The sequence below is a fragment of the Sinocyclocheilus rhinocerous genome, unplaced genomic scaffold, assembly GCF_001515625.1.
Source record: "Sinocyclocheilus rhinocerous isolate Xijiao unplaced genomic scaffold, SAMN03320098_v1.1 scaffold508, whole genome shotgun sequence".
NCBI classification, from domain to species: domain Eukaryota; kingdom Metazoa; phylum Chordata; class Actinopteri; order Cypriniformes; family Cyprinidae; genus Sinocyclocheilus; species Sinocyclocheilus rhinocerous.
In genome coordinates, this window is record NW_015650695.1 from 159627 (window position 1) to 184664 (window position 25038).

Consider the following 25038-nt stretch of genomic DNA (forward strand, 5'->3'; position numbering starts at 1 on the left):
ACACACACACACATGTGCGCACAGACCTTGTGATCTTTGGCATGCCTGGTGTCTTCATATTTTCCCCTTTGATCTCTCAGACACTCTCACACTTGGACTCCTGTGATCTCTGAGGAGAGCCTTACACACACACACATCCACAAAGGACGGCACTCTAGCACTTCCAAGTGACATCAAGAAACACCAAATGATAAAAAGAGAAAGAGTTAGACACCAAGAAAGATAGAGAGGTTCTGCATAATCTATGCATCCATGGTGCTTTAGTATAATAAGGGTGAATAAAGAATTCCACAAGCCTGTCAACTACAAAGGACCAGAGGAGAGAAGAAGAGAGAAAAAAGAGCAGGAGAGGAGAGGAGAGGAGAGGAGAGGAGAGAAGAGAAGAGAAGAGAAGAGAAGAGAAGAGAAGAGAAGAGAAGAGAAGAGAAGAGAAGAGAAGAGAAGAGAAGAGAAATTATATGATACGTTATATGATACAATATGATACAATACAATACAATGGGCCCTATCATACACCCGGTGCAATGCAGCGCCAGGTGCGACGCAAGTGTTTTTTGCTAGTTTAAGCCCGACGCAGTTGTCATTTTCACATCCTGCGCCACGTTGTTTAAATAGCAAATGCATTTGCGCCCATGTGTGCGCTCATGGGCGTGCTGGTCTGAAAACGAGGTGTGTTCAGGCGCATTGTTGGCGCATTGCTATTTTGATATTTTGAGGCAAATGAAATAGACTGCGCCATTGACCAACAAAAACCTGGACTAAAGTCTGGCGCAATATTTTTTCTTTGTTAAAGAGCGCGTTAGTAATATGCGCCTATAGATGGGTGCACAACGCGTGTACACTTTGCTTATTACACACACAGGGACGCACAGCAGCACACAAACATTTTTAAAAATGAAAAATTTAATTCCGCCATGTAAATAGTGAACCCGCCATGGCGCGAGCGCAACTGACTTTTAAAGGGGATGGGAGATGACACTCTGATTGGTTTATGGCACGTTATGCACATATTACGTTATAAACACACCCATTATTCATTAAGAGAATAGGGACAACCCTTTTAGACCATGCGCTGGGCGCGCCGACCATTTTTCCCATTGTTAAACTAGCAAAAGTGGATTCGGACACGCCCTTAGTGCACTTGCGCCGTGCGCTTTAGACCATGCGCTTAGATCGTTAAAATAGGGCCCAATATGATGCAAGAGAAGCAAAATAAAGAGTCAAGATGAGACAAGAAAAGTGGAGAAACACGAGTTGAGTTGAAAAGAGACAAGAAGAGAGAAGGTGAGACAATACAAAAAAAACTGGACAAGAGAGAAGGCAAGCTGAGAGGAGAAATAACAATGCGAGCCATGAAGAGACATAAGGAGAAAAGTCAAGATGAGACAAAACAAGTGAAGAAAACACAAGATGAGACATGAAGATGCAAGACATGAGACAAAACAAAATGAAACAAGACACAAACAGAAGAGTCAAGGCAAGACAATACCTAGAAAATGGAGAAGAGACACAGTAAGAGACGAAGAGAAATACAGTATATCAAAAAGAAGCAAGACAAGACAAGACTAGTGGAGAAAGCATAAGATGAGACAAGTACAGAAAAGAAGAGAGGAGAAGAGACAAAATAAAAAATGAAGCAAAGAGAGGATTCGAAACAAGAAGAAAAATGGAGAAGATACAAGGAGAATGGAGGAGTTAAAGAGAAGAAAAACAAAAAAATCAGTAGCAGAGAGTCAAGATGAGATAATACAAGAAAGTGGAGAAGCGACCAGGTAAGATAAGGCTAGATGAGAAGAAATAAAAGAAGCAAAGATAAGAGTCAAGACGTAATGAAACATGACAAGAGGAGAAAAGACGAGGTGAGACAAGAAGAGAAGACACAAGGAAAGGCAAGACAAAGAGAGAAAAGTCGAGACAAAACAAGATAAGAAAAGTGGACAAGACAAATAAGACAGAGAAGAGAACAGAAGAGAGAATGTGAGGCAAGGAAAAGAAGCAAAAGAAGAGCAGAGTCAAGATCTAGAAGAGAGAAAATAAACAAGAAGAGTTGAGACAAGCAAAGATAAGAATAGTAGAGACAAGGTGAGTCAAAGAGAGAAAAGACAAGATGGAGACGCAAACCAAATAGATGAGACAAAAGATGAGATGAGGACGAGAAAAGAGCAGAAAAGACCAGCTTAAATGAAATTAGAAGCGAAGACACAATTCAAAGAACAGTTTAATGTGAATATGGCTGAACAGTTTTGAATCAGACCCATTTTTCTTATCCTTATTATACCTTCCTCTGTCTTTAAAAAAGGTTTTTGTTCCTCAAGTCAAGGGACTAAACATTCATAAACGCTGTGATGAGAGCCAGCAGAAAGAGGAAAAAAGCTAAATTAAGAAAATCATTCAAGAGACAGAGAGAGACTGCATGAGCTCTGTTGAGGCGCTGCTCGGCACCTGAGTGCAGCACAGGGTTTTCGTGAGACTTCCAGGCTTTATCTCCATAAAACTGATCGGCAGAACACTATAGCCTAGCAAACCCCAGTGTGTGTGCTTGTTTGTCTGTGTATCCGTGCGCTCTCACTTACAGCACGCACAAGTCTAACACCACCAGCCCGTCTGAGGATTAGACCCAAGCTCACTAGCATCAGTCCATACGTGCACATCCACACTCGCCTCCAATACAGCTGAGCTGACTCCATGGGATGAATAACCCGCTCATCCATTTTGGCCTTCACCTCTCAGCGCTCACAAGCGCCTTATTGCTCCCCACCGCAACAGCTGGGAAACAATGACGATGGTTTAATACCAGGGGCTTATGGACAGGATCTAATCAACAGCCTAATCACAGAGAACAATAGCGCCGTCTCTATCTCCCCAATGCAGAATATGTATTCGGGCCGAAAGACAATGCATTTCACTGGCTAGACAGACACAGAAACTCACTTTATTAGCCTATGTTGGAGACACGACAAAACTATTTGTGTGTGCAATTTAAATTGTCGCTATGAAGAGGCACAGTAGCGGAACAATTCCAACTTCTAAATTCCAATGTTTTGGGTTCAAGTTAAGCTGTAATCACACATTTGTGGCATATAGGGGTTATGCGCAACAGACTTCCGTATTCTGTTAACCGGGTCTCGTCGCTTCCGGTTCAAGCGTTTTGCATATGCTTAGTTAAATATGAAGCAATTTTACTCAAGATGCCTTCAAAGTAAATACTCATGATTATCATAACCAATGTCCATCACATATGCGGACTGATATCTAAAAGTTTTTTTTATTTTTATTCTTTTCACATTTAGATATAAAAATTGAATAAAACGTCAACAATAAAAACAAGTAGCTAGTTTAACTGATTATCTTAAAAGTCCATAGATATCGCTATTATTTAATACGGCTGTTAACACGTTCTCCGACAAGCGGAAGCAATGAGACCTGTTTTCCGGGTTTGGTCAGGTGATGTTCGACATATACCCTATTTAGATAATACCAGAAATGTATCATTTGGACTCGTACCTCAAAACAAGAAATCAATGAGGTTACAGTAAGTTAGTTACAATGGAAGTACATGGGGCAAACTTATTTTGTAAGTTACAAAAAAGCAAACTTTACAAAACGCTGAGTGTCTGTGAGCTCAGTTTTTGCAGTGTGTTCTGCTCCGCTGACACTATTCAGAGCCCGTCGGTGGCTTTTTGGTCGATTGAGCATGTTGAATGCTCTGATTGTCTGTTCAGTTTAGTGAACCTGCGCAAGAGAAGAAAAGCGCACGTGATGAAAGCGAGCAAATTATGAAGTCAAGAGGGCACACACTGTTTGAATCTTACAGCTTCATTTTACCTGAGTATCCCAATACGCAAATATTTTTAAAACAACATGGCCGTTTGGAATGAAGAAAGTCAAGACTAATGCCGAGTTCACACTGCACGATTTTCAAACTCGTCGGATCGCCGTTGTTTTCACACTGCGTGACTATCTGGGGTAGCATTCAGTTGCTGCTGTGTTCACATTGCACGATGGATCGGCGACAGGGGGTTTCACACTGCATGACTTCACAATAGGAAGAATCGCCGACAGCTCTGTCTGGTCCGCAAACTACGTTTCACAAAAAAAACACACGCAAGAAGTGATAAGGAAATAACGCGAGAACCCGCGTGTGTCAGACCGGAGTTCTCGAGCAAGACTGTAATTATTAAAAAAATATATATATAGCCAGCAAATTGTCTGTGAGCTGATTTCCAGTTATAAGGAGAAAAAGAAAAACAGATTATGCAGGAGGGAGATGCAGGGAACAGGGATTGGGTGTTCTGCAAAGAGAGTTGGAGGTAAATAATTTAGCAACATGATTAATCAAAATTGTAGGCAAGGGCTGCTTTGTTCACGGTTTGTATATCCACAGTCTTAGTTTCCGTTTTTCTTTTTTAATGACAAATGTAGACTACTGCCACCTACTGGCACAGACTCTGACACAAGCGCAAAAACATACGTGCTAGTTGGCCATTGTCTATATTTAAGCGCAACTTTTTGGCCCAGATGTAGTTAAATGCAAGGTGACAGAGTCAGCTTTTGTTGCTAGTTTTTTTATGTTCGTTTGCTGTGTCACAGACATAAGGTCTTGTGGTAAACACTTTTGAGTATTTCATTTTAGCCTGTGTATTTAATCTTTTGTATCCAAATATTCAATCTTACAACTTTGGCCTTGATTTTGGCGCTCCAACACTTTGATGTTTATGTCGGAGGAGGTGCAGAGGTGATGGTATACTCTGATCATAATCCCCTGACATTTTTGCACTCGTTGCAATGTCCCAATCAGCGATTGATGCGGTGGGTTTTATTTTTACAACCATATAATTTGAACATTCGGCAAATCAGAGGAGTTGACAATGTTATAGCCGATGCGTTGTCCCGTACTTTTTCACTGTCCGGTATCGACTGATTCCGATGCTTTAAACTTTTCTTGACATCTGACTTCTCTCTCTTTCTCACCTTAAATGGCTTTCAGGATCCAGATTGCTGGAGATAAAGAGGAGGGGGTAGGTGAGGTGGAAGGGTTAGTGGAGTTAATTTTAATCTTGTTTGGACTCCGAGTTAAATGTGCCTGGTATGGCGAGTGGCGGGGAGATCGCCCCCGGCATGGAGCTCGATGGTTTGCGTGGTGCTGAGTGTCCCGCCCGGCTCCGACTCGTTCCTTCGTTTATGTTACAGTTATGTTCGTTTTTGTTGTGTTAAAATAAATGTTTTGTTAAGCATTGCTGCGTCTGGACTCCTCTTTGTTGCAGCCTAAGAGCCGGCTGTAACAGTTGTTATGATGTGATGCCATAAAGCAGGTAAATATGATCAGTTTTGCACAATAATCACAAGGTTACCACAGAAACATGACAATCTGTAAAACACTGGAACAAATTCCACTCACAGCAATTTAAATCTATAATGCATGACTATAGTTTATTGCTCTAGAAATATATCTTTCTAACTAATGATCATATATATATATTTTTTTTTACTTGAACACTCCTTTAAGGATGGCTGTGGCCACACTGAGGTTTAAAAATAGTGTTTAACTTTTATTATGTACCACACTGTACAATTCCCTCCACTTCACCCATGTAAAGCCTCCCATCTGAGCCGAGATCTTTGAAGAGTGTGTGTTTAATGTGCTCTTAGCCTGACCGCAACCTCTGATGCTTGCTTTGCCCTTTCAATAACTCACAACCTGTGTTCCAATTCACAGGGTCCCTATGCAGTGCTTACTGCTCCCTATACAGACCAGTTCACTTCACTCAACAAAAATGCCTCATTTGGCACCCTGCAACACCAGCAAACAATGAGATGCACAGATTAGAGGTCTTAAATATAAATGGCCATACTTTAAAATGTGCCTACATACATTTAATGCCTTTATGTATATTAAATATATGTGAAATTTTTTAATAAATAAATACATAGGCCTATACATAAATACATCCATGTGTGTATATATATATATATATATATATATATATATATATAAATCATATTAAAAATAATTAACTATTAAAAGTTCATTTATAATATGTAATCATAATGCATCCATAACCCCGGCCCTTTCTTACAAATGAACAGCATAGAAACCAAGTGAATGAAAACACCAGACCCTCAACTCTTTTTCACTGAGTGTCACTGACCAAAATTCACATAGTACTGCGGTTGTACACAATGAATGGTGACTGAATTTCATGTAAAGCGACTAAATATATATATGCAGAGCAATTGAAACGTTCCTATTCTGAATCTCCTCTTCTGCCTTTTCCCGACTCCCTCGTTGTCTTTCTCTCCCGCATTCCTTCCACATATATATAGAAATGTATGTAGCAGCGGTTGCCATGCCAACCAATGCAGCCCACAGAGTGTGTTTGGAGTTGGGGTGGGGTAGAGAAAGACAGAAAGAGAGAGATAGAGCGTGTAAAAGTAATTATTAAGAAAAAGACAGGGTTGAAAACACTCCTCAATCCCCTCTATTTAACCACCACCTCCTGTGGCATGTCACACATCTCTCTCGTTCGTTCACATGCATGCTTTCACTCCCCCATCTGTGCTTGGGCTCTTTTATATTCTCTCTTTCTCCATCGAATTGTCCTATAACACTTCTTTTTCACCCTCTTCATCTTTCTGTGATCATCCCCTAATGCTGCATCTCTCCAAAAGTCACGTTTCTTCTATTTCAATCTGTTCTTTGTCTTTTTGAATGCCTCCATTTAGATGTAAGCGTGTTGTAACTGCATGTTGAGTGCCTTCCTCTTCCTCTGTTTCACACCCACGTGTTTCATTTTAAAACAGTCCCCTTTTTCTTTCCTCTCACTCTCTCCCACTCTAGTCTTTTTCTACCTCCCTCTCCAGCTGTCATATTCATCCTCCCTTCTCTCCATCCATTCTTGCTTTTTTCCAGTAGCATTCACTCGTTCGGCAGCCGTTTGTTCAGTGTTTTCTTGCATTCAGACTTAGAGATAATCTAAAGAACTGCTTTGAATGCTGCATTTGATGGTTCTGGAAATTTGTTGGTCTGGGAACACACTGAAAATCTGGGATTCAAATACTGTTTTAAACCTAGAAATACCTAGAAATGAATGAGCCGGTGTTCTTTGGATTGCTCTAAATTCATTCTGGAGTACGTTTATCAGATTTTGCTCAGAACTGTGATGTAAATGCAGCTCAAGTGCTGCTGCCATTATAGCAAAAAGGAGACAAATACTAAGGCATTCACAAATTACTCAAATTGCCATGACAATAATATAATTTCTGACAAAAATGTCATTCTTTTATTCCGCTAGGACGCATGACATTTATCAAAAGTGACAGTAAAGAAAAAAATCTAATCTTTCTATTCATCAAAGAATCCTAAAAAAAAATATATACATATATATAATATATCATATATATATATACATATATTTCCACAAATATATTAAACAGCACAAAATAAGAAGAAAATGTTTCTTGAGCAGTAAATTGGCATATTAGAATGATTTCTGAAGGATCATGTGACACTGGAGACTGGAGTAATGATTAAAATATATTAAAATAGAACATTTTAAATTGTAATATTTCACAATATGACTGTTTTATTATATTTTTGATCAAATAAATGCAGTCTTATTGAAAGACTTCTTTTAACCAATCTTACCAACCCCAAACATTTGAACGGAAAATTAGAAAAAAAAAAAAAAAGAATTATTAATTTAATATTATTAATATTAAAGAGGAAAGCCGTTACTTTAGTTTTTTTTATTTTGTACTATTTTCTTCTAGGTTTAAACAATGAGTCAAAGTCACTGGATGTGATGTAGACGTGCACTATAGTGCTTTTCTACATTAGCAATGTCATAACTACTGTATTCATGGCACTGTGTGACACCACATCTTTTCAAACAGTGAGAAACAGCACACTGAAACATGGGTCACAAGTGTTCGCTCGCAAGGTGCAAATGTGAAAGTGTTGCGCGGCTTCCCCTGCGATGCTGACAGAGCAACAGGCTTTCAATCAATAACCGACACTTCTGAAGTGTTTGTGTGTAACAAGGGTTTTTTACGGCAGAGCATCTAGATTTATGAAGAGGAGGACTGGAGGATCATTTTAAACAAGACACTAATCGTATCAGTCTGACACTGATAGTTTAGACTTTAAAAACACTATCCATTAGTGAGTCCACCACTGAAAATACTTTTAAAAATTTGCATTTATATAATTAAATTCAGGGTTTTGTTTTTTTTGTTTTTTTTAAATAAGCATAAGTAAAATGTTGAAATTGAAAATTAATATTAATTCATTTTAAAATGTAGAGTTTGTTTCTTCATCAGAACAGATTTGGAGAAATGTAGCATTACATCACTTGCTCAGCAATGGATCCTCTGCAGTGAATGGGTGCCGCCAGAATGAGAGTCCAAACAGTAATCCACACTACTCCAGTCCATCAATTAAAGTCTTGTGAAGTGAAAAGCTGTGTGTTTATAAGAAACAAATCCATCATAAAGATGGTTTTAACTTCAAACTGTTGGTTTCAGCCAAAATATGAGTCTTCTGTACATAACATTGCTTTCTCCAGTGAAAAAGTCATCTAGTCTGAATCAGGAGAGAAATATGCAGAGATTAAGCACCATTTACTAGTGCAAACAGACAAAATAAATATGTTGGTGGACTTTGATGTGAGAGGAAAATACACTGATAAAAATGATTTTATGGTGAAGTAAATACTACATAAAAACAAATGTAATTTCTACATTAAATAATTTAGTTCAGGCAAGAATTAAAACAATTCAAGTAAATTCTATATTAGTACTCAATTTAAGCTTGTAGAAATTAAAGTTTAAACTTATAAGTATATTTTACTTGGAATTGTTTGTTATGTTTACAAGGATTCTTTAAGTAAATATCAAAGTTTCCAGTATTTCCCATCATGCACTGGGGCATGAATAATTAAAAAGGTTCCATTTTTCACTGTTTTCGAGTTGTATTTACACTGTTTTATGGTTGCTTTTGTTGTTAGGTTTAGTAACTTACTGTTTTGTGACATCTGGAGTTAATTTTCTACTCAAAATGACCCATTCATACTCAAACACTAGTCACTGATTGTTACCGTCATTGTGTATGGTGTACCAAGTATTGAGGTCTCTGTATTCATCTAAGTAATACTTGCATTGAGTGGGCATATTATCTTAAAAGGATAACAAGCTGTCTACTTGCTTATTTACAGATTTCATTTCACTTAATTCAATACTTAAATTTTACTTAAAATATTTCTTTGCAAAAACTTGCTAAAGAAAGGAAAATTAAGTAAATCTAACTTAATGTTTTTTTTTTCAGTGCAATAAATTACTGTTATTTAACAGCACACTTTTGTACAGTGATACGCTTTACTTAAGTAAAATTTACAAACAAAGAGTCAATAAAATTTACTGGGAATTCCCAAATAAACTTAACTTAAAAATGTCTATTTAAAGCTACTAATAACTATGTTTAGGCTTTTATTTGTCAAATTTTTGTAAATTAACTAGCCTTTTCTAAGTGAAAATTGTTTCCAAGCTTTTTTCAAGTAAATTCTACTCCAAATTTTTTTCAGTGTAGGAGATGGATTTTTTTCACTGGAGGTGTTATGGATTTCAAATTTTGTGGAAATTTTGATGTTTTATCAGCTGTTTGGTCTCTCATTCTGACGGCACCCATTCACTGCAGAGGATGCATTGGTGAGTGAATGATGAAATGCTAACTTTCTCCAAATCTGTGAACTCCTCTACATCTTGGATGGCCTGAGGGTGAGTAAATTTTAATTTTTGGGTGAACTATTCCTTTAATGACAGCAGCACTCATGATAAGTTCACATAGGTAATGTCATAAATTTGCTTATTTGATTAGTGGACGAGAAATATTATACAATCTAAAATCCTGTATTTCTGATTAATTGATTTTCTTTTAAAATTAAATGTTTATTAATCTTTTTAAATTACTGAATACATTTTTTATAAAAACAAAAAAGTTTCCTTTTTCATATATATTTTCCATTCATTTCCAAGTTTAAATATAATGTATTAGGTTAGATTGTATCCCAGATTTTCAGGGCGAACTCGTGAAACCCGCTGTGTTGTAAATCAATGTTGCAGAATAACAGACTCAAATTATCACAAATACAAAAATGCATTCATGCGGATTCACAACAACACACACAACACTAACAGATTAAATAAAACATCTGAAAAAAAAGTGGACAGTTGTGGCATATAAAAGGCACAAATGACTAAAAATGCAAATGCAGAATGCTCTCTCTCTCACGATGTGTGTGTGTATCCCAAAGTACACGTGAGTGAATGTGTTGCATGAACCGGTCAGGCAGGTGCATCTGATGAGTGATTTGACAACACAGTCCCTGTCTAAACTGTCCCAGCTAAATACGACATGCACATCTAATGCTTCCGTGTGCCAGTGAGAGAGGCGTGTGTTCCCATTAAGCATGAAATTAGCAGTGTGGCTGCGCTCGTTAAGTATCCCAGCGCTCCTATGACTCCCCATTAACACTGGGTAAAGCACACGGAACGGATAAGCCAGCGCATCGCTCGCCTAGAGTTAGCAGGGTGGATGGACTCCAACTGATTATGGTGTCAAGGGGTAAAGTCACAGAATTAGAAACAAGTCCTAATATTCCTCATAATGGCTTATGCACGTACACTAGATGATTTCTCTTTTGTCATTTCTGCATGCATATAATGTAAATCTAAAGATCTCCATCCACTCCACTGCTCTTGGGAAGAAAAAAAGAGTCATAAAACGAAGATAACAGTGCGTTTATGTATGTGTGGTTGGATGGAAAGGCATCGAGCATGGTAAAATGTTTCCGCTAATTCAATTAGCCCCTTATCGAGCTCCTCAGTGGCTTACGAGAGGATGTGGCGTGTTTTAACAACCCTACACCAACACTAAAAAGAGCTCCTCTCCTTGTAACAGCCTGCAGATATGGCAAAAAATAGATCTAGAACAAAGAGATTGCTGACAGACGAGTTGTACATTCCCAATGCGTTTAAACAGGATCTTTGTACATCTAAAATTAATGGGAGACATAAAAGTCACACAATTAAAAAGTTAGTAATTGTATTTTCCAAGTTCAAGTCAACTCGAGTCCACTTTAGAAGACATGACCTACTTCAGGTCACACTACAGCATCATGGGAAAAATCATGGGTCATTAGGCAATTAATTCTGGTTGATTTATTAATTAAATAATAGAAAATCATAAACATAATACAAGAACACGGCCCTTAAGTCTAGCTTGATTGTGACTATAGCAGTGTTATTTTAGAATTATTTATATATAATTTACAACAATAAATGATATATACTTTTTTAAATTTCTGTTTTAATTTAATTTTACTTTACATTTTAGTAATTTTGTTGTGCTTTTTATTTGTTTTTAGTTTTTTAGAATTAGCATTCATTTTTATTTCAACTATTTTATTTTAAAATGTATTTTTATTTCAATTTTAATAATTTTAGTATTTCACCTTCAACTTATTTCATTTGGTTGCCAAGGCAATATTTCTAATTTTTGGTCAAGTGTTTTAAACTTAAACTTTTTCATCTCATCTATTTTTTTTTTTTTATTTCAGCTTTATTTCAATAAAACAATGTTTAATAGTTTTCGTTTTAGTTTTAGTTAATAAAAACACTGGACTACAGACTTGTGATAAGCTTATGTTCAATAATATGAAAGCCACTTTTGTCTGTTCAGTGATTTCATCCTCCAAAATAATGTAGTTTTTATGAATTCATATGAATTTCTTCATTTTGATATAAATACAGTACATGATAAATTGTGAATATTCTGAACAACTAATGTAATTTTTTTATGACTGGCAGTCCTTGTCTCAAACAGTCCGATATATCTGATATTCTGAGTTGGTCATTAAAATTTTGACTCAAGATGCCCTGAATTGGTCCAAATCCCTGGTGAAAAAGTATCACTTCCTCTGTTCACTTTTCAATTTTCCGTTAATATCAAGCGCAAAAACCCTGTAACAAGATCTTGACACATCTGTAGCCATAAACATCAAAGAAGCACCAATCAGGAAAACTGATCTGAGCTGCATGTTCTTGGAAATATCCTGCAGTGTGAGTTGGATGAATAGTGTCCCTCTTGATAAATATAATGGAACCTGTTCCATTAAAACAAAGGCTGTTCAAGACGGGGGTCATTGATTTACCACCATCTTTCAGCAGTAATGGCTGCCCCTTTAAACACTCAGAGTGATGTACCGAGTTCCCAAAAACTGCTAAAATAGGTTTCCTTGGGACAGCCGTGATTATGCATGCAGCTGTAAAAAGCTTGAGAATGTTGTGTTAAATTTTAGGTAATATTTGTTTGCACGGTGTATTTAACACTGAAAGTGTCTGCAGTTATTGTCTTCTTCTGTTTTTCCTTTTCTCCAAGATGACAAAATAAATGTACTTGACTCCCTGTTTTTCACTGTGTCATTTTAAAAAAAAGACCCTCTGACATTTCCTTCTCTTTCTGCACTTTTCTCTCTCAGTCTCATCTTTTTTATTACCTTCTTTCTTATTGGCCAGAAAAAACAGTGTCTTTTGAAAAACAAATCTGCATCGCCATTATTTTCTCTCCCTTTCTTCCGCCTCTCTCAAACACAGTCATCTTAATGAAGCACATTGCAGGTAGTTAACGACAGCACAGACAGTACACAGCACTATGTATTCCATCACATCTGTTTCCAGCAGTTCAGACCTCCACTGACTTAACAGCAGGCTCAAGTCTGTTACACCTGCTACACAACTCTGACCTTGGCGGAAAAGAAAGAGAAAGAGACGAACATGTGGATGTACGTGTATGAATATTCATGTGAGAATGGAAGACGTTGACGGGAAAAAGAGTAGACAGTGTGGCTCTGTTCCAAACCCTAGTGAGTCTACTGTCTACACAGGCAGTTACTTTTAAAGCATCCTATTAAAAATGCTCTGAAATGCTCTACAACTTATGGCAGGACACGATAAGTAACCGTCTTTGTGGGCGGTACAGTGTCTTGTATGATTGGTTCTCTAGTGACCATCATGGTTAAAGTCAATACAGGTCATATCTATGTGAATGGAGAAAGACTTCAATCTTCAGAACTGGAGATTTCAATGGCATACATTTCATTAACATTACATATCAGCAATAAAATCCAAAAATAACATTAACATCAATTTTACTGCATTTTCTAAAATCACTCGAAATAATGGTATTTTTCAGGGTGGTTTAATTCATGCACACACATGTTCTATACTTCACATACTGTATATACTACTGTACCATTCAAAAGTTTGGGGTCTGTAAGATCTTATGTTTTTGAAAGGTCTCTTATGCTCACCAAGGCTAGTTATTTGATCAAAAATACAGTAAAACAACATATCAAAATAAGTTATTGTTTTAATATTTATTCATATTAAATTAAATATTTTTTTTAACTGCTTTATATTGTAATATACTGTATTTTAAAAAAGGAATTCATATTTGTGATGGCAAAGCTGTATTTTCAGCAGCCATTACTCCAGTCTTTGTTTCATTACTCCAGTCTTCTTTTTGTTTTGTTATTTTCAGGACTCTTTGATTAATAGTTATAAAGACTTAATAAACTTATTTGAACTGGAATTTGTAATTTACAAAGCCTTCACTATCACTTTTGATCAGTTCAGTGCATTCTTTCTGAATAAAAGTAAGAAATTCTTTTAAAAAATAAATAAATAAAAATCTTACTGACCCAAAACAAATATTATGTTAGAATAAATATTAACACTTTACAATAAGGACTCATTTGTTAACATTAGTTAAAGGGATAGTTCACCCAAAAATGAAAATTCTGTCATTAATTACTCACCCTCATGTCGTTCCAAACCCATAAGACCTTTGTTCATCTTCGGAACACAAATGAAGATATTTTTGATTAAATTAGAGAGCTTTCTGACCCTGCATAGACAGCAAAGCAACTGACACGTTCAAGGCCCAGAAGGGCAGTAAGGAATCATTAAAATAATCCAGTGGTTCAACCGTAATTTTATGAAGCTACAAGAATACTTTTTGTACATTAAGAAAACAGAAAGAATTACTTTATTCAACAATTTCTTCTCTTCCGTGTCAGTCTTCAATGTGCGTTCATGACAGAAAACTCGGATTTCATCAAAAATATCTTAATTTGTGTTCTGAAGATGAATTAAGGTCTTACTGGTTTGGAATGACATGAGGGTGAGTAATTAATGACAGAATTTTCATTTCAAAATACATGTCTTAACCCATTTTGCGCCTGTACTGTTACTAGATTACCTGCACCTGATTGTCATTCACCGTATGCTAATTTGCACTGCTCTTGATAGATTGCGTTGGTCATTATGATAATGCACTGGCTGTGTCTGTGTTCTTGTCAGTAGATCACTTGCAGAACTTTCCACTCCCATCTGCTCTTTTATGGAATATCGGTCTCAAATTAAATTGCCTTGTTTAGTAAATCTGTCAGAAAGCTCTCGGATTTCATTAAAATTATCTTAATTTGTTTTCGGAAGATGAACGAAGGTCTTACAGGTTTGGAATGACATGAGGGTGAGCAATTTATGACAGAATTTTCATTTTTGGGTGAAATATCCCTTTAACAAATACAGTTTATTATGAATATTAGTAAAAGTTGAAATTTACATTAAGATTAATAAAAGCTGTATAACTGTTGTTCATAATTAATTTTAAATAGTTAACTAATGCAGTCTTATTGTAAAGTGTAAAGTAAATTTACAAGCAAATACGCTCTCCTACAAGAAACGTTGGGCATGTGTAGAATCTGGCCAAAGTTTCTTATAGGAGAGCATAATTTGTCCTCATCTTAACCTTTGTACCTCAAATGTCTTAAAATGTCTATGAAGCAGTTGCGTTTGTCATACCTTGGCTGCCATGATCATGGAAGAGCCTCCACGGATGCCCAGGATGGGGATGTGCGTCTGAGCTGAGATGAAGTCCAATATCTGGGCGATGGCCTCCTGATCGGTATCGTCCCCAAACACCACACCCTGGAGCCAGTTCCGTGACATCAGAGCACAGATGCGGTTTATGATACTCTTCGGGTCGGTTTCGTTCATCGTGACCAGTTCGACTTTCGGAGGGAGAGGCACGTGGAGGAAGTCCTCTTTCTCCAGACCTTCAGAGAGGGACACCTCGCTGGAGTTTCCCACAAGGATCACTGCGATGCTAAGGCCTTGAGCAAACTTTGGTGGCAATGGAGGACCCACTGGATTGACTCCTGGTGGCGGATAATGAGGAGGGCTGATTATCGACTGGCCGCGCTCGCCGCCGCTCATGCCCCCGATGGGCGTCCCGATCCCGCCTCCACGGCGAGACTCGCAGGTAGGGAAGAAGAAGAGAGAGAGGAGAAGGAGCGAGAGGGAGAGGGGCGGTTTGGAGGAAGAAGCCAGGGAGACAAAAGACAGGACGCGACGGTCGGAGAAAGGGGAAGAGGAGAGGTGGAGGCTGACAAGCATGGCGGAGGAGTGAAGATACAGTCCCTGCAGACAGAGAAAGAGAGGAGAGAGAGAGGGAGAGCACTTCAGTTTGGGAGCTGAATTCACAAAATCCACATGATTTGAACTTGACTGGTGAAAGTTGAGTTGCAGTTCGCAAGTAAAACCAACGAGAGACCTGTGGTTTTAAAAAGAGCATGTGTCCTCATATCAAGGGTTTGTCCTCTTCATTATTGACATATGTTAGACAGAAATCACAGAAACATAGGCAGTCTTGGGAAATGAGGTCGTTTGCAGCAGACACACAAACACACACACAGGTTTTTCTAACTAAGGACATATAAATCACTTCTAATATTTATATATAAAGCTAATTAAAATTAGTAGGACAAACCCCAAATCAAATTTTTAGATTGATAAAAATATAGTTGAATTATTTGTACCCTCAAAGGGGTCATGAACTGAGAAACCAAAATTCCCTTGATCTTTTGACATATAAGAGGTCACTGTACTAATAAAACATCCTGTAAGTTTCAGAACTCAAAACTTTGTCATTAGTCTAAAAACAGCTTCTATTGAAGCCAATCTGCCAAAACGACAGCTTGTGGAATGTGCCACTCTGTAATGTAATAGTGTGGATAAGCACCGCCTACACAGAAAAAGATCAACGCCTGCTTCTACAGCGCTGCCTGTTTAGCCCCGCCTACCCATTTGCTCATGAAGTGTGAATAACAAGAGGGGTGAATGCAGGTCTACGCAGAAACCAAACAATAAAGATGGCTCTGAAGACAACAAGACGCTGTGCAGTGCCAAGTTGTGGAAAATGCATTGCATTGTCTTTGTGTTGCCTTCTTTCTGATTCCAACGTTAGGAAAGAGTTGATGAACTTTATTTTGAATAAAGTTCCAGACAACGTCAGTAAGAACTTGGTCCTTTGTTCACTTCATTTCACCACAGATTTGTTTACAAACAAAGCACAATTCGACACAGGATTTTCAGAAAAATTTAAACTAAAAGACGACGCTGTGCCGGCTATATTGGATCCAACAGTAATGTTGCACCACACAAGTGTGAGTAACTGTTTTTATTACGTGGTCACTATTGCTTTGTCTGTTATTACAGATCGTTTGATATGAGTATTTATGTGTTTTTAACCTAAATCACTGCAGCGTCTATCTGTGAAGGTTGTAGGCTGTCAAACATACACAACTATAAGCCAATCATAGCAGTGGGTGTTTACTTCCGACTCTACAATCCTCCACGCCTATTCAAACAGTGCGTTCAGATGAGGGGGGTCAAAAACAGGACAGAAAATAGCCTATTACTTATAAATAGTGTTTTTTTTTTTTCGTGTAAAAATCTTGATAAACATATAAGTGGACCTTAGAGAACAGTACAAAATAAAAAACAAAGGCAGTTCATGACCCCTTTAAATACCAATCCTAGAGGTCCTAAAAGGATGTTTTGTCTGATAACAATTTGGTCCTCAAGCTATTGCACACTTTTTTAATGCAGGAGACTGCATTCTGGGTTTTCTTTATCCACTAAAAAACACATGTGTTGTGTTTTAGAATCTGGCCAAAGTTTCTCATAGGAAAGCATAATTCATCCTCATCTTAACAATCTTTGTACCAAAAATGTCCTAAAATGCTTAGTTAGCAGTTGCGTCTGTCATACCTTGGCGGCCATAATCATGGATGACATCCCAAATAGAGATTTTGTCATATTTAGCTAAATTCTGATAACATTTGGTCCTCAAACTGTTTTTTTTTTTTCAATGCTGGGGAATGCATCACAATGCATTCTGGGTTTTCTTTCTCCTGGAGACTTGTCATTGACATCAGTTGTTTATACTGAGCTAATGCTATTTTCTGACCCTTATGGGGACATTTGGTTCCTACGGTGTAGACAAAGTCTGGCCCACAAATACATGCACTTTAAAAATTAGCTCAAAGAGTTCAAAATACCATGACTGTGAAGCACTATGAGAGAGAGTAGCTATATACTGTATATACAGAGAAAGAGTGAGAGAGTAATGTGCGTACACTGAATACCAAATGCAATTAGACGAGTAACATACAAGTTGATTTATCGGCAAACAGCATATTCACTCACACACAACACACACAGTGACTGACATTTGCCAATTATCTTTCTGTGAAGACTTTGAGAAACACTTGTTATTTAGAGCCATTTTCATTAGCAGAGGTGTGGAACAAGTTAGTCATTAGCTAATATGTTTGTATCTGTTTGTTAATGATGGCATTTCTGAAACTGCTTGATCATTGTCGTTTCATTTCATCTAGACATATTTTCCATTAAAACAGGAAGTTTGCACGGACATATAGTACACTACCATTCACAAGTTTGGGGTCAGTAAATATAATACTTTAATACAGCAAGAATGCATTACATTGATCAAAAGTGACAGACATGTATAATGCTACAAAAGATTTCCATTTCAAATAAATGACGTCCTTTCTAACTTTTTATTCAAAATTATTTTTAACAAAAAAAGCTGAAAAATGTATCGCTTCCACAAAAATAGTAAACTGTTTTCAACATGGATAAAATAAGAAACATTTCTCAAGCATCAATCAGCATATTAGAATCATTTCCGAAAGATCAGTGGAGTAATGATGCTGAAAATTCAGCTTTGCATCACAGTAATAAATTACATATTAAAATAGATTCTAATATAAATTAAATTTAAATAATATTTAAAAAAAATACAGTTTGCTAAGTTTAGTGACTTTTTCCATTCTGTGAGGAAAAGCATATTATACCAATAGCAGCCTGTTTTTGAGGCTAAAAGACAGAATGACATGCCAGCTTACAGCCACAAAACACATTTCAAGGGGTCTTTAAAGAACAGGCACAAAAATTAGGGGAAGAAACACATGGTGGGTGAAGAGGAGGACAAAAAGATGAAAGGACAACATAAATGAGGCATTGCTCAGAAACAAAGCAAACACGCTTGAAAAAGGAAGACTGCTTTTACAAGGCTAATTATTGGAGGTTTGTCAGTGCTAATTGCAGGTACACATGCTAATTGTGAATTAGCTCTCTTCTGCTGCAGACGAGAGAAGAGACGGAGGAGGACAAAGTGTGGGAGGAAGAAAGAGAGAGAGAAATCTTTGAGGGGAATGGAAAAGTATAGAGATGGAACTGCAAAACGGAATTGAAAAAACAAAAAGGAGGAAATTAGAGGACTAAATAAATGAAGCAGAGACAGAAGGAGAGCAGTGACGAAAAAGAGAAAGCGTTCTAATCATCAGCTCATTAAAAGTAGGTAAGCAAAGAGAAGCACGCAGATCGGAAGGATAAGCACTAGATAGGGAGATAGAAGACTAGCAGGACAGCAGCTGGGTGAACAAGAGAGGGAGGAGAGACTAAGATGCTCTATTTGGCTCTGCCTCTCATTTTAACAGCACTTGGTTTCCATAGCAACTATTCAAATGAACCTTCCTCCACACACACAAAAACAGAGACTGCTATATACAGAGACAGTTATATAGATTGTATAGTTTTAAAGTCCATAGTAACACCTATTCACAGTCAACTGAAAAAGGAATTGAAAACCAATTTTATACAAATTGAGAACATACATGATCTCTTGCGATGAATAAATACATAAAATGAAACACACACACACACACACCTCCCACACATTTTCTCCTAAGGAGCTAAAGGCTCAATGTCAGCTCCACAAATGCTTATTTCAAACTGTATGTTAGAGAATCGTCTGAAACGCTCGAACTGAATTACAGCTGATCCACATGTAAAACACACACCAACTATATGTACTTCTGAAATTAAACAGCAAAGTTCCCTATTCGTGTTTCGGTGGTTTTACATGAGGGGAAATTCATGTTCAGATTCTTTTGATGTTTATACAGTTTCTGGGTTAAAGGCACAAGCATCATCATTTGCCTTACAATACGAACAAGAAACAAATACTTCAATGTTTTTTTACAGGCTTATATTACCATACTATTTTTAAAACCATGGCACAACCAATGTAAAAATGTTTTTAAATGTAAAAAAAAAAAAAAAATACAAAACCAGAATTTATACAATTTATTTTAGATTTTATTTGTTACTATTGTTTGACTTACTATCATTATTAATAAACGTAAAACAATTTAATAATATAATATAATACTTAAGCTGAGTAGCCCCAGCAGCTCACTTGTTGATCATTTTGCGTTTCATGTCATTTCATTGCAACTCTTTGCGATTTCTTTATAAAAGTGCAAATATCCAAGTGAGTGAGTTATTTGCTCTGCAGATAATTAGTCTGTCCATTTTTACTAGTTTGACCCATTCAGGCCAAACTGCAGACTGGTGAGAACATGATGGAGAAGCTTTATTGCATTTTGTCTTAAATGTAAAACCAAGAAGATCAAGGGAGGTAAAAGAGTCACTATCTCTATCTGAACCACTGCCGACTAGTGTAGCTGAGGATGCTAATCTACACATTAGTAATTTACACATTATTTCAGTTCTTATATATTGGGTCAAAAAAACGAGATGTGATGTCCCATTTTGTATCAAATTAAATGTACAAAAGTGATAAAAGCATACATAGAAATCATATTAAATGCAAGTAAAGTGTCTACTTCAATGTTTCCAGTATCTTTTGTGAAAATCAAATATTCAAATATGGGTGAAATAATGTTCCATAGTCCATTGTTCTAACAAAAAAGCAAATGTTTATCTAGCATATTGACTATTTTGACAGCTGTTGGATATCTTCCTTTTCTCTTGTGGTTGTTTTACAGTAAGTAACTGTATTGCACATCTATTTTATATTTGATTTTTAAATGAGTTTTAAATAAAAACATCTCAACCAAGCTTTGTCTCTCTTATCTTTATATAGGGGGAAAATAAAAAAAAATTATATTTATTAGAGTTCAAAAATATTTCATCATTTTTCAAATTAAATTAAATTTAGTTTGTCCAATGAGGTTGGTTATCTATCTATCTACAGGTGCATCTCAATAAATTAGAATGTCATGGAAAAATTCATTTATTTCAGTAATTCAACTCAAATTGTGAAACTCATGTATTAAATAAATTCAAATTTGAGTTGAATTACTGAAATAAACTTTTCCACAACATTCTAATTTATTGAGATGCACCTTTATCTATCTATCTATCTGTGTAGTGGAAAAAAATTGTAGAGATTTAAAATTGCAATTAATTTGTTTGGTTTTTTTGGGGGGGGGGGGGGGGTGGCCAGTTGGCATTCAGAACTGGAATTTGTTATCGTACCTAAACTAATTGGTTAAACTGAGACTTTTAATGTCATCCAATGATTCTTGTTCTTCTAAATATGCCTGACAATATTTTTTGGTATATGAACTACCGTTAAACTGATTTACATGTTAGTGGATGTCTTCTTTAAATCATGGTAAATGTATGATGTTTTTTCTGAGAAAAATGAAATCAAACAGGACACATTTTAATGTACGGGAAAAAAAGAAAGCTGTAATAAACTATTGCTTGATGCTTGAAAACCCTTTTCGTCTTTAGCCCTATTACATAAATAGTTCACATATCTGCTGTAACATTTGTTTCGTTTTTGTATTGCCAACTATTTATTTCTTCATGCTAAATGCTTGCATACCCAAGCTGCATTGTCACTGTACACGGGTGTTTGTTGAGAAGAATTCCAGAGTCGCTCAACATTTGCTGGATGGCTACTAAAGCTTAAGTTTAACTGACACAGATGACAAAAAATGTTACATATGCACGCACATTCCCCGTGGTGCTGTATAATATCCATGCATCTGCCTGCTCCGATAGATCGCTCTCTCTTGATTTTCTGTGAGACAGTTGTGCTCGGCCTAAGGCCTGATTGGCAACTGGCTTAAGATGAGAGAATGGTCCCCAAGGGTCCCAGATTGGCTACAATGGTCAGAAAGCTTCCAATAGGACTGGGCCGGTCTGTTGGTGTCAGCTAAAATGCCATTTAGAAACACTTATTGATCTCAAAAGCAGTCGCTGATCAAAACTCGACCCAAACCAACATGATTACTGCACACCAAACAAGACTTACTAGTGAAACTGACACCATTAAACTAACACAGGGAAGGGTATAGACTACACAACATGTGTGACAGGTGATTCAAAGATATCCTGACACTGTGCACATTTTAGAGGGCGAGAGAGGATGTGAAGCGAATAAAAACAAGTGTGTACATTTGTGCACTGTAATACATCTCTGTTTCTTTCATTGCTTCGGGAAACACAGATAAGGCGTTTTTCTACACCGTCCTCCATCTCAGTTCTTCCTGGCGAAGTAATAAATTATGTATTCAACAAAATGTTTGTACAAAAGCCCATCACAGACTCCCTCCCATCTCAAACGAGCTCTGTTTCAGAGCGGGAGGGAAAGCTTTGATAACAACCAGAAACTGAATTAACATTCATTGATGCAGTTATACAGAATGAATTCCGAGACAGTTGATTCAGTTCTGAAATGCACAAAAAACATTATTTAATTCAGCATAAAGAGATGACAGGGGTTTGTAACAGAAAAAAACATGCGCACACATGCACACACACACAGACCATGATTAAAGTAAGAGATTAGGCTTGTCTAGTAATCCAGTGCAACACTATGGAGGTATGCGGCCTGTCTTTTTATGTCAAATCATTTCTGGGGTACATGTAACACACACACACACACACCAACCTACACGCAAATAACACTATCACAGGGAAACTTCTTGATATTTACCGCTAACTAATCTCATTTTCATACTTAGACATTTAGCCAGCACTTCTGTCTTGGCTTCCTCGCAAGCATACGTGGTGCTCAAACACACACCTCACACACACACTCCGGTCTCTAAGGTATATCTGTCATAGCAGTGTGAGCGCGGTTCCATTAAGCAGTGTTTATGAACTACTGCCTCTGAGCTGTAACCTTTACTGAAGACCTCTCTCCTCATAATGACGCTTAAACAACGGCCAGCAGCGGTTTGCTCTGATTGCAACTGAGGCACAGATGCTAAAATCAAGATTCCTGGTATTAAAGCAGATTTTTGGGGCAATCGTTTTGTTTAACGTGAATATCTTTGAATAGATTTGGTCTGTTTAGACACATTACGGGGTACAATCAGGATAGTCAGACATGACTGTCTTAGGTGACAGGCAAAAAATCTCTATGTACAAACATTTTTCAAGAAGCAAAAATTATTTTGAAGTAGAAAATAATCAACATGATTTTCGATCAGATTAATGAATATTATATGACAGAACTGGTGTATCTAAATCAGTAGACTTCCCTGTTTATTTGATGTGCACCACCATTAAAATGTTTCAGTTCAGTGATTTAAAAATTAAATAAATAAATAATACTTTTATTCAGCAAGGATGTAATAAATTGATCAAAACTGACAGTAAAAAAATACATTTAAAAGCAAATAAATACTGTTTTTTTTTTTTACTTATATTCATCAAAAAAACAACATTTATAATAAGAAGAAATCATGAGCACCAAATCAGCATATTAGAATGACATCTGAAGGAAATTATCACAGGGATGAATTGCTTTTTACTTGTAAACTGTAAAAATATTATTTCACAATATTACTGTATTTTTGAGCAAATAATTCAGCTTTGATGACCATAAGAGACTTCTGTCAAAACATTTTTAAAATCTACCTGTTAAAAAGTCATTTTTTCAGTGTCAATTTTTTGAATTGAAACACTCAAAATAAAAATGTAAAATAAAAAATTGAAACAAGTAAATCTTATTAACAAAAAAATGATTGTACAAAATCTAAACATGTTTTGTAATTATGTTAAAACCAACCCCACCCTATGTACTTGACATGAATTTACATAGCTGTAGATTTCAAAGCAGCTTTACATTATAACATAAATGCATGTAAATATCAAAGTTTGAGATACGTTTAAATCAGGAAAAGTAAAAACACACTGCCACTAGCATACGCACACAGAGTCACATTACACACAAAAACAACCAAAGGAACAGACATATGTTCACACAAGCATATGACACACACATACATGCACGAACACAACGCACAGCCCTAAACATATGCAAATCCATATGGGCCCACAAACCGAACTTACATACCCACAACTTCACACACCTATACAAACACACAGAATGTGTGAGATTCTACGTGGAAAGTTTTTTGGCTTGCAGATGCAGAGGAAAAGCAGCGCTACCTACTGTATATATGACAAATACTGTAGATGTTATGAATGGCTGCGATCATAACATCTGTATCAGAGCGTACACACTCCGACAGACACAAACACACTGCTGAGCAGGTTTTCGGGTGAGAGATCACTTCCTCCCCTGAGGGCTTGGTGATGGCCTGCTTCTGTTTTGACCAATCACATGCAAGCATTGGCTCACCCCCCCGCCCATTGGTCATGGGTAATTAATTACCAAGCTGTTTCTAGTTTAGGCCAAATGAATATCAGCACATGGTTACCACGAAACAATGAGCCCCATCCCAAATCACTCAATCGTCCAATCCTCAGCGCTTTGTAATACACCATGTAGCATTCGCTAATGGACATCGAAGGGAGCTGAAAGTAGACTGAGATACGAACATGACCTGTGATGTGATGAACATCCTTTACTAGGGCACAGATTGTATTTTAAATGCTCATAAAATCACGTGGACTCCCACTACTGTGATTCCACAACTACGAACAGGTCACTTAGTCAAAAACAGCACTTCGAAAGGTCAAAAATACTTTACAGATGGTCATTCAATTTCGTTGTCATTAATAGTTTGGTCTGCCTGTTGAGCCGAAAACGATTCCAGTACCTTTGAAGTCCTACAATTAATTAGAATCCTACAAAATGTAATGTGGTGTTTTGTTTCATGTTCATGTTTTCCATGTCTTTTATTTTGTAATTGTTTCATGGTCCCTGTTTGTGTCATGCTTCCCTTGCCCTCATGTATTCATGCCATTGGTTCCCCTGTTCATTTGTGTCATGTTCTGATTGGTTGTCTTAGTCATGTGTCTTGTTTCCCATTGGTTTGTTCTTGTCATGTGACCCTCTTGTTTCCTATAAGTAGCTTCATGTTCCCATTGTGCCCTCGTCGTGTATTGATGTTGTAACTCTGCTGTTGGTGAGTCTGTTCATGCCTAGTCAAGTCAAGTCTGTTCATGTCAAGTCAAGTCAAGTCTGTGTATCTTGTTTGGATATTGTTTGGATGTTTGGATCACTCTTGCTGATAATGTTGACTCATTAAGGGGCAATATTTGATTGACTTCAAGGGTTATTTTTCTTTTGTAAGGCCATTTTTTTTGATTACCTTATTAAATGTGTTATTTTTAGGTCAAATACTAGCATTTAACCAGTTACTCAATCAATCACAATACTATAGACTGTTACAAATCATTTTTTCATCATCAACAAAAGCCATCTTTACACTGCAAAACTGGAAGAGAAGCTGCATCTGACAGGGCATTTATGTTTATTTATACAGACTGCTCATATACATGAATTTAGACAAAAATTGCATCTGTTAATGGCCTATA

General features: G+C 36.8%; 1 protein-coding gene across 2 annotated transcripts in view; it reads right to left on the reverse strand.

The window, feature by feature from the left end:
• Nucleotides 1-25038, reverse strand: part of LOC107712222 (glutamate receptor ionotropic, NMDA 2B-like) — a 102604-nt gene that overhangs the window by 69657 nt on the left and 7909 nt on the right. For both annotated transcript variants that reach the window (XM_016517389.1, XM_016517388.1), the window contains exon 3: nt 14920-15537. In XM_016517389.1, coding sequence (XP_016372875.1) covers nt 14920-15537 — 618 coding nt within the window. The remainder of the gene's footprint in view (nt 1-14919; nt 15538-25038) is intronic.